The sequence below is a fragment of the Sus scrofa genome, chromosome 6 (assembly GCF_000003025.6).
Source record: "Sus scrofa isolate TJ Tabasco breed Duroc chromosome 6, Sscrofa11.1, whole genome shotgun sequence".
Taxonomy (NCBI): domain Eukaryota; kingdom Metazoa; phylum Chordata; class Mammalia; order Artiodactyla; family Suidae; genus Sus; species Sus scrofa.
In genome coordinates this window covers 30,042,543-30,057,636 of record NC_010448.4, presented here as the reverse complement: position 1 = coordinate 30,057,636, position 15,094 = coordinate 30,042,543, and the positions used below count along the sequence as shown (strand labels likewise).

The 15,094-nt window shown below is 40.4% G+C and overlaps 1 protein-coding gene across 1 annotated transcript in view; it reads left to right on the top strand.

The window, feature by feature from the left end:
- Positions 779-15,094, top strand: part of LPCAT2 (lysophosphatidylcholine acyltransferase 2) — a 57,355-nt gene continuing 43,039 nt past the window's right edge. The window contains exons 1-4 of the mRNA XM_005653254.3: positions 779-1,094; positions 7,502-7,641; positions 9,279-9,496; positions 13,666-13,724. Of these exons, the coding sequence (XP_005653311.1) occupies positions 924-1,094; positions 7,502-7,641; positions 9,279-9,496; positions 13,666-13,724 (588 nt within the window). The 5' untranslated portion in view covers positions 779-923. The remainder of the gene's footprint in view (positions 1,095-7,501; positions 7,642-9,278; positions 9,497-13,665; positions 13,725-15,094) is intronic.

Genomic DNA, 15,094 nt, shown 5'->3' with positions numbered 1-15,094 from the left:
GAGCACTCGGTAAAGACAAGTCATTCACCATCTACATCTGATTCTCAGCCACTCAGGGCTTGACCAATTGGTCTCAGGTCCTAGGAAAATCCTCTCCCTTGCCCCCACTGGCCAGAGGTCCAGATGGGCCCTTGCACTTCCTCAGGGTGAAGTGGAGCCACAGCCCACGTCACTTCCCTTTTTGAGGCCAGGTTCCTCATCTAGTGGGAAGGGCAGTAGTGGTTTTATCTTTTTTAAGTCATCACAGCTCAGTTTTCCTGCAGAGAACAGTCTCCCCACTGTCAGTCCATGTTTTGAGTGGAAGAGATTCCACTGCTGGTACCAAGATTTCTCTAGTAGGACTCTGAGCTGTGCCTGATGAACACCCCACTCAAACAGGTTTAAGCAAATACAAAATATACACCAGAAGTCAAACCCATCCTGGATAATTAACCTACTTAATGGAACAGCCCAGGGGTTGCTCCTCCAATTGTTGGAGTCTGGTTCTATGTATCTGTTTACCCCCATTTTACAGAAGGGGACAACGGGGGCTCATGGCGACAGTGATTTGGCCAACTGTCAAAGAGCCAGTAAAAGCGAAAGGAAACCCAAGCCTGACCCTAAAACAGAAACTCAGCCTAAGCTGTCATAGGGGGTGCCTCACTCCGAAGGCAAAACGTTCACCTCCAAAGGGGTGGAGCTGTTAATCCCCAAAGGAAGAGCCGGGCACCTAAAAGGGTGGGGCAGCGCTACGGGGGTGGGCTCAGAGCCTGGGCGTGTTCTGAGCCGGAGCGAGCGGGGCGATGCCGGATGGCATCTAGGTAACTTTGGCGCCTGCGCAGAGGTCCCCAGCTCCCCTGTGGGTTCCACTTAGTCTTGGCGGCGGCGCTGGCTGGCGCGCTCGGAGCAGGTCGCTTGGATTTGGTCGGACGCCCGGCTCCGCCATGAACAGGTGCGCGGAGGCGGCGGCGGTGGCGGCCTCGGTGCCCGGCGCGGGCGTCGGGAACGCGGGGCTGCGGCCGCCCATGGTGCCCCGCCAGGCGTCCTTTTTCCCACCGCCAGTGCCCAACCCCTTCGTGCAGCAGACGCGACTGGGGGCTGCGAGGCGCCTCCAGGTGAGGAGCGATCCAGAGAGGGGTGAGGGTGTTACAGGCGAGTCAGATTCAGGTGGGGGGAGTGGGTCCGAGGGAGACGGCCCATCCAGGGGAGGGGATCTGGATCTAAAGGAGGAAGAAGAACCAAGGGAGGGACGTGAATCTGACAAGAGAGACAGATCAAAGGAGGGAAGTCTGAAAGGGTAGGCAGATCCAGGGCGGGGGCGCGGGTCTGAGGGAGAAGGCGCGTCCGAGTAAGGGATGTGGGTCTGAGGGAGGAGGCGGTTTGAGGGTGCCATGAGTTCCTCAAGGGTGGTTGTCAGAAGAGGGTGTGGGTGTGACACCGAAGTGGCTGAGGGGGGCGTGACTGTGGGAAGCAAGGCTTCGAGGAAGAGATAACAGACCTGAGAGGGGAGGGCTTGTGAAGGGGCCATGAAGGGCGGAAATGTGGGGCTGAGGACTGAGGGTCTTTGGCGGATCATCTGGGGATGTGTGTGAGAACAGATGCAAAGAACACGTGGGTTTGCAAGGAAGGCGCTTAACAGGAGGATGCTGAGCAGGCCTGTGGCAGAGGAAACATTCCACGCTGGCTGGCGGTGGGCAGTGATGCTGTGAGAACTGCAACTTGAGTGTGTAAGAGCGTCCTGGGAGGCCAACCTCTCCTCCAGGAGAGTGGGTTTGGGGAAGTTTTTGTTTGGTTTTCGTTTTTGCCTTAAGGAAGGAGAGGAATCAGGTGGGAATGGGAAAAGTGAAGAAGAAGGCAGATAAACCCAAGGCTGGAATTAGAACCAGATGAAAAGCTGGGATGGTCTAGCTGAGCAGGGACATCAAGGGGGGGAATCAGAATCTCAGAAAAGGGATGATGTGGGTCAGCTTGAGGTGTTCAGGAGTTTTTGGTGTTGAATCAGTTTTCACCCAGACCCTTCTCAATCATCATTGAGATTCAACGAGGAGAGGTAGCTCAGACTTTCATTGTTAAAAATGGCTATCTACAAAAAGGAAGTTTCCTGCCCTTTCCTTTCTTTTTCTTGTAAAGTGCTGCATTTACCATTAGCAGTTACACTCATTCTTTGGACTTCCTCTTCAGTGAAGTTAGTGATCAGAGAACAAGATAGACCATGCAAGCTGCATTTGTCCTCTGTGTTCTGCAAGAAAAAAAAAAAAAAAAAAGGTTATAATGCTTTCCTATCCATCTCACACATTTCTTTACTTTGGATTTGAAAGAGTGTAATTTTTGCACAGCCTCCTTATATGCCGTGAGACCCTTGTCCTCTCCAATTGAGGCAGGTTGAGTGCTGAGCTGAGCAGCATGGGCTGGTGGTTAAAATAATGGCCAATGGGGGTCCGGCTGAAGAAGGGTGTGAGAGAGGAAGAGGAAGATGGTGAATGTAGTAATACCTCTTTGTAAAGAAGCTAAAGGTTTAAAAATTTGGTCTTCATGTTTTTAAATGGATCGATGTCCCCTTTATAGCTTAAAACTTCTGAAAACATTAAATACATTGACTGTCATTCAAGATCCATTTTAGTCTGATTTAGTCAAATCTGTCACACTTAAAATTAAAGTATGTCCATCTATTTGGCTTCATATTTTCTCTCTCTCTTTTTTTTTTTTTTTTGCCTTTTCTAGGGCTGCTCCCGCGGCATATGGAGGTTCCCAGGCTAGGGGTCGAATCGGAGCAGTAGCTACCAGCCTACGCCAGAGCCACAGAAGTGCAGGATCCGAGCCGCGTCTGTGACCTACACCACAGCTCATGGCAACGCCGGATCCTTAACCCACTGAGCAAGGCCAGGGATCAAACCCACAATCTCATGGTTCCTAGTCGGATTCATTAACCACTGAGCCACGATGGGAACTCCCTGTCTTCATATTTTGGAGAGAGAATTAAAGTGGCTTATTTATAAGTGTTTATATTTTACCTAAAGTAAATTATTAAGTTTTTTTTAAGTAACATGTCTGGTACTGTTTAGAGAGCATTTCCAAATAACTCTATAAGAGCTACGGTATGGTGAAAAGATCACCAGTCTTAGGAAACCTGCTCAGGCCCTGCCATTTATTAGTTGTGTGATCTTGGCCAAGTCACTTAACCTCTCTGAACTTCATTTTCCTCATCTATTAAATTGGCATAATGATACATCAAAGGAGGGTTGCAATTGAAATAATATGTGAAAGAATCCAGTATTGTTTGCTGATTTTAATATTAATAGCTATCTTATGCTATTTGTTGTCTACAAATTACATACCATACTTAAATTTTACTGCTTAGACTGGATGTGATTGAATATAGTCTCAGTATTTTTTTTTAAATTAAAATTCCATCTAGACCAGAGATACCAGAGTGGTCTCAATGGCTTGAACAATCTGGGCAAAAGGAAGATTTAAATAGACATGATTGAGGGGAGTTCCCTTCGTGGCACAGCAGAAACGAATTCGACTAGGATCCATGAGGTTGCAGGTTCGATCCCTGGCCCCGCTCAGTGGGTTAAGGATCCGGTGTTGCCACCAGCTGTGGTGTAGGTCACAGATGTGGCTCGGATCTGGCATTGCTGTGATGTGGCGTAGGCCGGCAGCCATAGCTCCGATTAGACCCCTAGCCTGGGAACCTCCATGTGCCACAGGTGTGGCCCTAATAAATAAATAAATAAATAAATACACATGATTGAAATACAATGTTGTCTATATTATACAATTTAAAAGATTGCTATACTGGCATTTAAGTGTGACTCAATATGATCAATTTAAACTAAATTTAATCTTAAATGGTCGTCAATGTCTGGCTTAAGCACTGTTGTCACTTTTGCCTCTCATTCCAGGGCTTAGCTTTACTGTTCCCCCCTGCTTTTTGACTATATAAGGGTCTGCCACAGAGTGGCATTGGAAAAAATTAGCCTAGCTTTTATTTCCTCAAAAGAATATGGAATTTAAATGAGTGTTTTGTTGTAATTGTAGGGTCATTTACAATATCAAAAATACTTGTTGAATGCCTACTTTGTGCCAGGCACAATATTAATCACTACAGATACAGCAGTGAACAAAAGAAAGAAGGACCTGCCTATTTAAGGTTTATATTTCACTGAAAGAGCTAAACAAGCAAGTATACAAATATATAATTCCATGTTTTAGTAAGTGCTGTAAAGAAAATCTAGAAAGGAAAATAATCCCAGTGGAGTGTTGAAAGAAGGCCTTCCTACAGCGGTGACATATTACCAAGTGGAATATGATGGGTGAACATCTTGATTTGACAGAGTTATTCAAAGTTGATTTACAGTTAAGTACTATTATTTGTTGCAAACCTGGAAATAACTGAAAAAAAGTTGCCTAATATTTGACAACTTAATTAAAATCCATTGCTGCTCATTGTGAATGTAAGTCTTATATGAATATGCTATAACTTCATTCCAACTCTATCATCAGGATCTAAGCTATGGTCTTTTCTTGCAGTCAGAATTATTTCTCAGTCATTTGCAAGACTGTCTTTAATTGACCTACCATAGAGCTGACCCACCGCAAACAGTGTTCTCCAGGAGTGTTTGTTAAAAAAAAATCAGAGGTGATTGCTTAAAAATCACAAATACCTGAGGCAGTATTGGAACAAACAATAGGCTAGCCAAAAAAGCTTACGAGAAAAAGCTAGGGAATGAGATGGTCCTTAGAGGACTTTGAAAAGTGTTTTAATATTCCTGGGCATCTAGCAAACCATCCATTTACATAGGTCTTTATACTTGCCCAAGGCTATGCACATGCTCTGAAAAGGCCTGAGAACACCCCTAGCTGTCATCTCTGGCCAACCTTCTAACTCTGTACAAACAGGAAGTAAAAGCTAAGGCAGAGTTATGAACTCCCACCTGGCTATGCATTGAAAGTTTGCCTCAACGTGACACAGGGACCCTTTACAAATAGTGGGAAACTTAATCTCTACTGAATCATTAGCTGATTACTAAACTAATCAATCAGAGACTTCAGCTCCCACACACGGCAAAGAATACATACTTACAGAATTGGTTCATAAAAGTCACTAAAAACAAATAACAGCAGCAACAACAAACCCCAGTGGTGAAAGAGAATCTGATTTTCAGATTTATTATGTTATGGATTTAAAATGTTCAGTTTTCAACAACAAAAAAATGTAAGATAAGCAAAGAACAATAAAGCACGTCCCATAAAGTGGAAAAAAAAAAATCGGTCAATACAAACTATCCCTGAGGAAGCCCAGATGTTGAAGTTGATGAAGAAAAATAAACAGAGCCTCAAAAAGCTGTAGTACACTATTAAGTGTACCCCCAGGAGCATAATGGGAGAAAGAGAAAGAGGCAGAAAGAATATTTGAAGAAATAATGCTTAACATCTTACCAAACTTGCTGAAAAACATTAATCTACGCGTTCAAGAAGCTTAATGAACTCCAAGTAGAATAAACCTAAAGATACCTGCACCTAGATACATCATAATCAAACTGTTGAAAGCCAAAGGAAAAAAAGACTTTTGAAAGCAGAAAGAAAGAAACGACTTACTATGTACAAGGGATCCTCAATAATGTTAATGTCTGATTGTTCATCAGGAATCATGGAGGCCAGAAGGCAGAAGAATGACATTCTCAAAATGCTGACAGCAGAAGATTATCAACCAAGAATTGTGTAGCCAGAAAATCTATCTTTCAAAAATGGGGAAAGTAACAAAAACTGAGGAAATTTGTCACTAGTCCATGTGCCCTGAAAGATACCAAAGGGGGGGGTCCTTCAGAACAAAATGAAAGGATACTAGAAAGTAACTCAAATCCACTGGAAGAAATCCAGGAATTTCTGTTCTGGCCCAGTGGAAACAAACTCAACTAGTATCCAAGAGGATGCAGGTTTGATCCCTGGTCTTGCTCAGTTAGTTAAGGATCTGGCGTTGCTGCAAGCTGTGGTGTAGGCCGGCAGCTGCAGCTCTGATTCGACCCCTGGCCTGGGACCTCCTGTATGCCACAAGTGCGGCCCTAAAAAGCAAAAAAAAAAAAAAAAAAAAAAAAAGAAAGGAAAAGAAATAAAGAGCTCTGGTAAAGATTGCTACGTGTGTAAATATAAAAGACAGTGTAGGAGGTGCAGCAGGTTAAGATTAAGGATCTGGCGTTGCCACAGATTGCCACTGCAATCTGTGCTGCTGTGGCACAGATTCGATCCCCAGCCCGAGAACTTCCAGATGCCAGAGGCACAGCAACCCCCCCAAAAAAGACAGTGTAAATATAATTTTTACTTGTAAATCTTTATCTGATTTAAAAGACAATTATACGAAGCAATATTTATAATTCTGTGTTGATGGACATACAATATGTATAAATAGGTAATTTACATGACAGTAATAGCAAATAGGATGAACGAAGGAGGGAATGGAGTTATAGGAGCATATTTATCAGAACTCATTGAATTATGCACATATATGCATTATATATATGTATATATAGAGATTTGTACATTTCCTTGTATGTAACTTTTACTTCAAACCCAGACAAGTAATTGATACACAAATAATTTGATAGAGATCTGATAACTAGAATATTTTTGGCATTTCTTCTAAATTTTTTGATGATGCTCAGATTCACATTAAAAGCCAATAGAGACAAGAAGGGCAGCACTATTTGGATAGTGTAATTGGCTAAAAAAAGAAAAAAAAAGTTTTTTTATATAAGGAAAGTTTATTTCGCTTAAAAGGCATTGTGGAATAGGACTAAGAGCAAGAACTTTGTCACCAAATTGGGTTTAATCCTGGTTCTGCCACTGTGTGATCTTAAGCACACACAGTGCTTAAGATTAAATGCTTAACTTAATTCCCTCTGTGCCACTCCTTTCTTGTATGTAAAACAATTTAAGGTTGTAGGATTCAGGTAAGTTACTACGTGCCTGGTACATAGCAAGCATTCACATATTATTTGCTATTCTTATTTTTTAGTTTTTACTTTTATTTATTTTTTGTTATTTTTACATTTCCTCCCTCATCGCCTATGCAAGGTATAAAGGGCTGGCAGGTATATAAAAGGATACACTTAGTTTTTCACATTCTAATGCCTTTATTAATATTCATCCTACTTATTGCTCTCAAAGCAAGATGCTTCAGTTTCAACTCCTCCAGGAAGCATTTCCTGACTGCAAGGTCAGATAGCTCTTTTCTTTGGTCCTCCAGCAGCCTCTATTCACATCCATTGATATGCAGATCAGGTAATCTCATTGTGCTCAGTTTTCTTCCTGGTTTCTTTTGCTTCATAGTAGGCTTTGGGAGGTCAGATATAATGCCTTATTTTCTTTGTGCTTAGATCCTTGTCTGGGGCAGGGTCCCGCTCAATTCATCCTTGAGTGATTGCAGGACTAGCATAAAAGTTTCCTCCTACATACCTGTTTTTGTTTGATAACTACAGCATTCAAATAATGTTCTCCACTGTTTATCAACTTTGACTTTCAGATTTTCTTTCTTGGAATTATCCTGCTTCCAATTCGTGTCCTGTTGGTTGCATTCGTTTTATTACTGGCATGGCCATTTGCTGCAATTTCAACAGCATGCTGTCCTGAAAAGCTGACCCACCCAGTGACTGGATGGAGGAGGTAAGAAATAACTCTCTAAATATTAGCAACAACTCTCTAAATAACTCTCTAAAGAAGAATTTATCACAGTTAAGTCAGTGATCAGAGGTTATGGCTCTGAATAGAGGATATTTTGAAACGGTGTTGTTAGAGGATGTATCATTATAAATCAAAAATAGGAGCTAATGGAAATTCTGTGGACGGGTGAGCTCCTTATCTTTACCTAGAGATCTCATCCCTAAACTACAGGGCCAGCAGAAATCAGTCACTTCCCAGTGCGCTCTGGAAAAGTGCTTTGGCTTTCTTTGTCTCACTTCTCTTTACTGTGAAATAAGAGAGAAACTTCCTCAGGAGTTAGTTGCTTAATAACTCCTCACTATATATATTATAAAGATGTTGAGAGAATTCAAGAGGAAGCCCATTTTTTAAAGCTCCCATTAGATGTTCTATGGGAGAAGCATACGGTTTTCATGAAAACTATAGGCTTATGCATGGATTGTGATGTCTATCATGTATCTGCATTTCTAGGACTATGTTTTTGTTTCTCTACTTGATTGAGTTTATCAAGGACAAAGATTGGATCTTGTGCATCCAACACAATTCCTGGTACAATTTGATGAATTAACTCATCTTTAATGACAATTCTTTTTAAGAGTAAATAATTAGGAGTTCCCTGGTGGCTTACTGGGTTAAGAACCCAGCGTTGTCCCTGCAAAAAAAAAAAAAAAAAAAAAAAAAAATTAAAAAGAGTAAGCAATTAGATTTCTGGAATTAAATACATCTCTGTCCCAGGGAAGTGAGATGGTAAATTTACTTCTTAAGATTCTTGATGATGACTCGGTGATTAACGAACCCAACTACTATGCATGAGGACACAGGTTCGATCCCTGGCCTTGCTCAGTGGGTTAAGGACCTGGCGTTGCCTTGAGCTGTGGTGTAGGTTGCAGACGTGGCTTGGATCTGGCGTTGCTGTGGTTGTGGCTGTGGCTGTGGCATAGGCCAGCAGCTACAGCTCCGATTGGACCCTAGCCTGGGAACCTCCATATGCTGTGGGTGTGGCCCTAAAAAGTGAAAAAAAAAAGAAGATTCATGATGATGACTAAGGGCTACAATAAGCTAGGTAACAAGGCTTGCTTTTAAAATTTCATTCCTAAATTAATTGTGAGGAGTCTCAGTGCCCGGGTTCCAAAAGTGTTTTAGGAGATAGTAGTATCTTTGTTTCCTAAATGTAGATTTCCAAAGTGACTCCTTTGAAGGACAATACTGATTTGGGTTTCTCAGTGGGGATGTGTATTGAAAATTCATTCTAATTACTTTATAGTCACAGAATCACGGAGCCATTTATTAGCCACATGGCCTTGGGAAAGTTACTTCTCTGGGCCTCAGTTTTCTCCTCTGTAAAATGGGGATAATAATAAATGCTGTCTAGTTCATAATATTGGACTAAGAATTAAAGAAACTGATATCTGTACAGTACTTAGAAACCTAGAACAGTACCTGTCAGAAGGAGCTCCAAGGACGTGTTGGCTATTCTTCCATATTTTAAAATGAGGCACTCAGACATGTTTTGGGTTTTGCTCTGTGCTCTAGAGTAAAACCCTGCTTTTAGCTGCAGTGGGCAAAACTAATTATATTTTTTAAAATATTTATTTCCAAAGGAAAACTGCTCATCCAGTCTTGAAGTTTCTAGGCCGAGCCCTGTTCTTTTCAATGGGATTTATTGTTACCGTGAAAGGAAAGATTGCAAGTCCCGTGGAAGCACCAATTTTTGTCGTTGCCCCTCATTCAACATTCTTTGATGGAATTGCCTGCATCATAGCTGGGTTGCCTTCTATAGTATCTCGAAATGAGAATGTGCAGGTGCCTCTGATTGGCAGTAAGTACTTTGTAAGATAACAGAGCTCAAATATTTTCATGCTCATGCTTTAAATTTAGAAAATTGTATATGGTTTATTGGTAGACATTAAAAAACTTAAAGAAATAAAACACTGTCAACATATTTCTTTGCTTTTAATGAGATAATATATCAAAAGAATTAACCTATGAAAACAGCTTAAAGACTTTCTCATCTGTACCCTTGTCATTCTTTTTTTTTTTTTGTCTTTTTGCTATTTCTTGGGCCGCCCCTGCGGCATGTGGAGGTTTCCCAGGCTAGGGGTCGAATCGGAGCCATAGCCACCAGCCTACGCCAGAGCCACAGCAACGCGGGATCTGAGCCGCATCTGCAACCTACACCACAGCTCACGGCAACGCCGGATCGTTAACCCACTGAGCAAGGGCAGGGACCGAACCCTCAACCTCATGGTTCCTAGTCGGATTCGTTAACCACTGCGCCACGACGGGAACTCCTGTCATTCTTTTTAAAATCTTATCTGTCACTGCACCATCATCTCTTTCTGCTATTTTATATATTTTTGAGACAGAATTTAATTGAAGTATTGGTGAAAGCACCTGTTACATGCTGTTTCAATGAATTTCTCTTCAGGGTATTAGACTGAGAAATGTACTATGTCCTTTCTCCCAACTCTGTTTTCTTCATTATTGCTCCCAAATCTCCATGAGGGACCAAGGTGTAATTCTTTGGAAATTGTGATATGGAACAATAAATGCTTCCTGCCGTAAAAAATAAAGAAGCAGGTGAAATGTTTTTCCCACCAGATGCTTTGCTCTCTCTCCCAGGGGGTTGGTCTCCAAGTAACTGTTCCCAATTGTCCCAAGGTTATTGTCAAGCATCAGGTGGTAAGAAAGTGGATATAAAAACTCCCTGATGTTGCCTTGGTATTTTGGAGAAATTTAGTAGTTCTTACAGCTTTGTCATTCAGCTAAGGAAGACTCTCCCTCTCCCCCACCCCTTTAAGGTAAACATCTTGCTTTGTGTAATATGACATTTTCCCAGAAAGTTGTTAGCAATAGTCTTTTGGTAAATTGAAGTGTCTTTTGCATATGCTGGAAGCTACCTACTTAGAAGACTATTGCACTGAAAATTCTAGTAATATGAGTAATAATTGCACCCTAACCACATGGACTATGACTTCATATAATCAGTTTGCAGGATATTCCCAAAATAAAACAAGATATATTCCACATGTTTAATGTCATTTGAGGAAGAAGTCTTTCAGGAGGATATTACATTTGCTTCTTTTCATGTTCTTGCTGCTAACTTCTGTTAAATCGATGAACTATTTTTAGGTATAAATATCTACCTGTCCTTTTAAAACTGGAAGCTAAGTTCTGATAAACTTTAGGTTTTTTTGGATGTGATCCTTCTACTTATTTATTTTATTTTTTTAACTTTTATTGGAGTATAGTCGATTTACAGTGTTATGTTGGTTTCACGTGTACAGCAGAGTGATTCAGCTGTACACAAACATATATCCATTCTTTTTCAGATTCTTGTCCCATGTAGGTTATTAGAGAATATTGAGTAGAATTCCCTGTGCTATACAGTAGGTCCTTCTTGGTTATCTATTTTATATATAGTATACCTATTTGTGTATATGTTAATCCCAAACTCCTAATTTATTTCTGTAATAAACTTTGAATTAGAGGTTTTTTAAGTTGTTCTCTTTGATTGGATGTCATTTTAGTTTTCCATACAATTTTATTTTATGACATATCCGGTATTAGCTCTAGCCAAAAAGATAACTTGGCTATGACTGCTCCTTTGTTTTAAAGGAATATTGCGGGCTGTGCAACCAGTGTTGGTGTCTCGGGTAGATCCGGATTCTCGGAAGAACACAATAAGTGAAATAATACGGCGGGCCACATCAGGGGGGAATGGCCCCAGGTAAAACACAGTAGATGTATATTTAAATATATCCAGAGTTCATTTATCGTACACTTGTATACGATAAATGGATCCACAGAGAAGTATGGGGGGACACTTGATGCTAGATGTTTTTAGCATGGTAGAAGCAGAGTAAATGAATGAGGATTAAGAAGTTCTCTTCCCCATGAGTTACACCACAGAATCCATTCCTTTTTATTCTCCAAATTATTTGAACCAGTTTTTACCTTGTGTCGTAAAACGCAGTTCTCTACCTCTGAATTTATTTACCGTTTCAAAGATCAGCTCAATTAACTCACCAATATGGTGCGTTCATTTTGAAAGTGATTAAGCTCTTTAGATTATCTGGAATATATGTAGCTAATGCTTAGAAGACTCTTGCCCTGAAAAGTTCAGGAGGGGTGTCAGAATCACCTGTAGGACTTTTTCTACACTTCATCATATCACCACCTCTTTCCCCCGGAATGCTTTTTGATGGGACGGAAGGACAGCAATTGTTGCCATGAGCTGTGGTGTGGGTCGCAGACGCGACTTGGATCTGGCATTGCTGTGGCTCTGGCCTAGGCTGGTGGCAACAGCTCCGATTAGACTCCTAGCCTGGAAACCTCCATATGCTGCCAGTGTGGCACTAAAAGGACAAAAGACAAAAAAAAAAAAAAAAAAGAGGGAATATCATTTAATGGGAAAAGTGAAACAAAGAAGTAGGAAACAATTTAGTTAAGGATGTATAGCAATAGAAGAAAGAACTTAATATTGCCTAAAATGTATAGTTTGACCATAATCAAGGGTCTGTGTCTTATTTAAGCCTATTCAGATCATTAGCATCAAGAAACATTTACTGTGTGTATTCTGTCTTCAAAGCTTTAATTCATTTTCTAGTCATCTTAATGGTCAGGCTACACTTCTTTTAGAGGAAGAGTAACCCAGTTCTAGCTTTGAAGAGAATCAAGTGTTAGCCTGTTTTATTTTTGCTTTGTAAAAACTGGCAACTGTGAAGTCGTAAGAAAGCATGTAAAGACTGAAATATTAAATCTATTTCTTTTCTCCCAAGATATTAGTTTTTCCAGAAGGAACTTGTACTAATCGCTCCTGTTTGATTACTTTTAAACCAGGTGAGATCAATTAAATTATGTATTGTAACAAAATAGAATGGAAGATTTCGCAAATAATTGGTAATAAATATATAAAATAACTTGTTAGTTTCCTCTGAGCATTTCCTCTTTTCCTATAAAACATTTTTAATGTTGTGAATCCACAGAACTCCTTTACTTTCCCTTTTGTTATCATATCCCTTTCTTCGTTTTGTGTGTGTGTGTGTGTGTATGTCTGTCTGTCTGTCTGAGCAGACACCACTGGCACATTTTTCTGTTCCTCCAGTGGTAACCCTCTCAGAGACTTGGGGTTCCAGTGTCATCAAGTTAGAAAACCTATTTCAATTATCGTTATAAAGCTTTCAATTCCTTCTAAGGTTCACTCCTGTTAAAAATATTATGAAGGAGTTCCCAGAATTCCCGTCATGGCACAGCGGAAACAAATCCAACTAGGAGCCATGAGGTTTCGGGTTCGATCTCTGACCTCGCTCAGTGGGTTAAGGATCTGGCGTTGCCGTGAGCTGTGGTGTAGGTCACAGACGCAGCTCAGATCCCATGTTGCTGTGGCTGTGGTGTAGGCCTGTGGCTAGAGCTCTGATCTGACCCCTAGCCTGGGAACTTCCATGTGCCATGGGCGTGGGTCTAAAAAGAAAAACAAACAAACAAACGAAAAAATATATATATATAAAATGAAGTGGTCAATTTTATAGTATTTGTAATTTCATAAATCATTTTATACTAATTAGTAATGCTTTAAAATGTTTTTGTATTGGCTGGTAGAATGATCCAAGCCAAACTTAGAACTCACTTCTAGCAAGTGTGGTAGTTCGTGGTTTAAGCATTTGGTTTCATCTAGATTTTCCTCTCTTTATTTTTGCTTTTTTTAATTTTAATCCTGTCGAATACTAGGTATTCGGAAAATGAAGACAAATGGAGATATAAGTAATACTTTAAGTGACTTAGGCATAACATTTGATATTTTGCTTATATAATTATGAATTCAAAAAATCTCTCTCTTTGATCAATGCTAGGGATTTATCAACAGCAAATAGTTTATGTGTAGTCTTAAAATATTTAGTACATTTATAACATTTGTTATTAATTTTTAACTTAAAAACTTGTATTCATATAAAGATCCTGTTGTAATATTTCAATATGTGGTTATAGGAGCCTTCATTCCAGGAGTTCCAGTGCAACCAGTTCTCCTCAGATACCCAAACAAGCTGGTAAGCATATTTTACTGTGGAAAGAACCTCAACATCCCAAAGAGCACAAATTCTCTAGAATCTCTTTTGATTGAATAAATAAATAAATGGTGGAAGCATGTGGGTAGACTCATTCTCCTGCCACATTTAATTTTTAAAAATTTGCAAGATAGGCACATATTGGGTGATACCAAGTTTTCATATTACTTTTGCCATTACTGAGCTGCAGGAAGATGTATTAATCAATTTATTAATTTATTTATTGGCCACATTCATGGCATATGGATGTTCCCATGCCCGGGATCGAATCCAAGCCACAGCTGTGGCAATGTCAGATCTGCGGGAAGATATTTTAGCTTCTACACTGTTGTCACTGTGATGATACAATTAAGCCTCTGGTTCAGGGTCTCTTAGAGTGGACATGAGAAAACTCATAAATTTGTGATTTTCGTTAAGCCTTGAAGGAAACATCTCTTGATTTCAGTGGTCATTACTGGTGGAAAAGGATGGAAGTAGGAGGATAAATTTGTCAGAGGCTTGCTTGGTGTTTAATTACTGACTCAGTACTTAGTAGCTGTGTGATGCTTGGCCAGTAACTTAAATGAGAAAACATCTGAAAAGAACCTAACATCCTGTATAAAGTCCATGTGGGTTCAGGAAATAGTCTTCTGCTCCAATGAGGTGTATTAATACCATTGGGGTTTGATTTTTGTCATCATTTTCCTAAATGAAGTGGAGTTTTTTGGCAAAGGGAGGGATGTTTTGTTTCTGAGAGAAGCATTCTTTACTGGAGAATTTACATAAAATGACAGGATGTCATTTTTTTTTTCCTTTGGCTTTTCTAGGGCCGCTCCCTCGGCATATGGAGGTTCCCAGGCTAGGGATCGAATCGGAGCTGTAGCTGCCAGCCTACGTCAGAGCCACAGCAATGCGGGATCTGAGCCGCGTCTGCGACCTTCACCACAGCTGACGGCAACGCTGGATCCTTAACCCAATGAGCAAGACCAGGGATCGAACCCGCAACCTCATGGTTCTTAGTTGGATTCATTAACCACTGGGCCATGATGGGAACTCCAAGATTAAGAATTCCTGATCAACTTTCTGTCAGTGGCTGCTTTTTCAGCTTTGGGCCATTATAGTTTTAAAACATTAAAATCTCTCCAACATACTCATTGTGCTTCTGCATATGGGTTTGCACTTATTTATTCAGACTCTCACTCTACACTAATTCACTAATTTAATCTTTTTCCCCCAAATACCTCCCCCCACCTTTTAAAGAACTGATGTATTCTGGCTTTTGTAAGCCAATTAATTTTCCAAATATGTTCATATTAGGAGAAAAATAGTAGGCATGGACAATAGCTTTTTAAAAAACTCAGAACAACTTAATT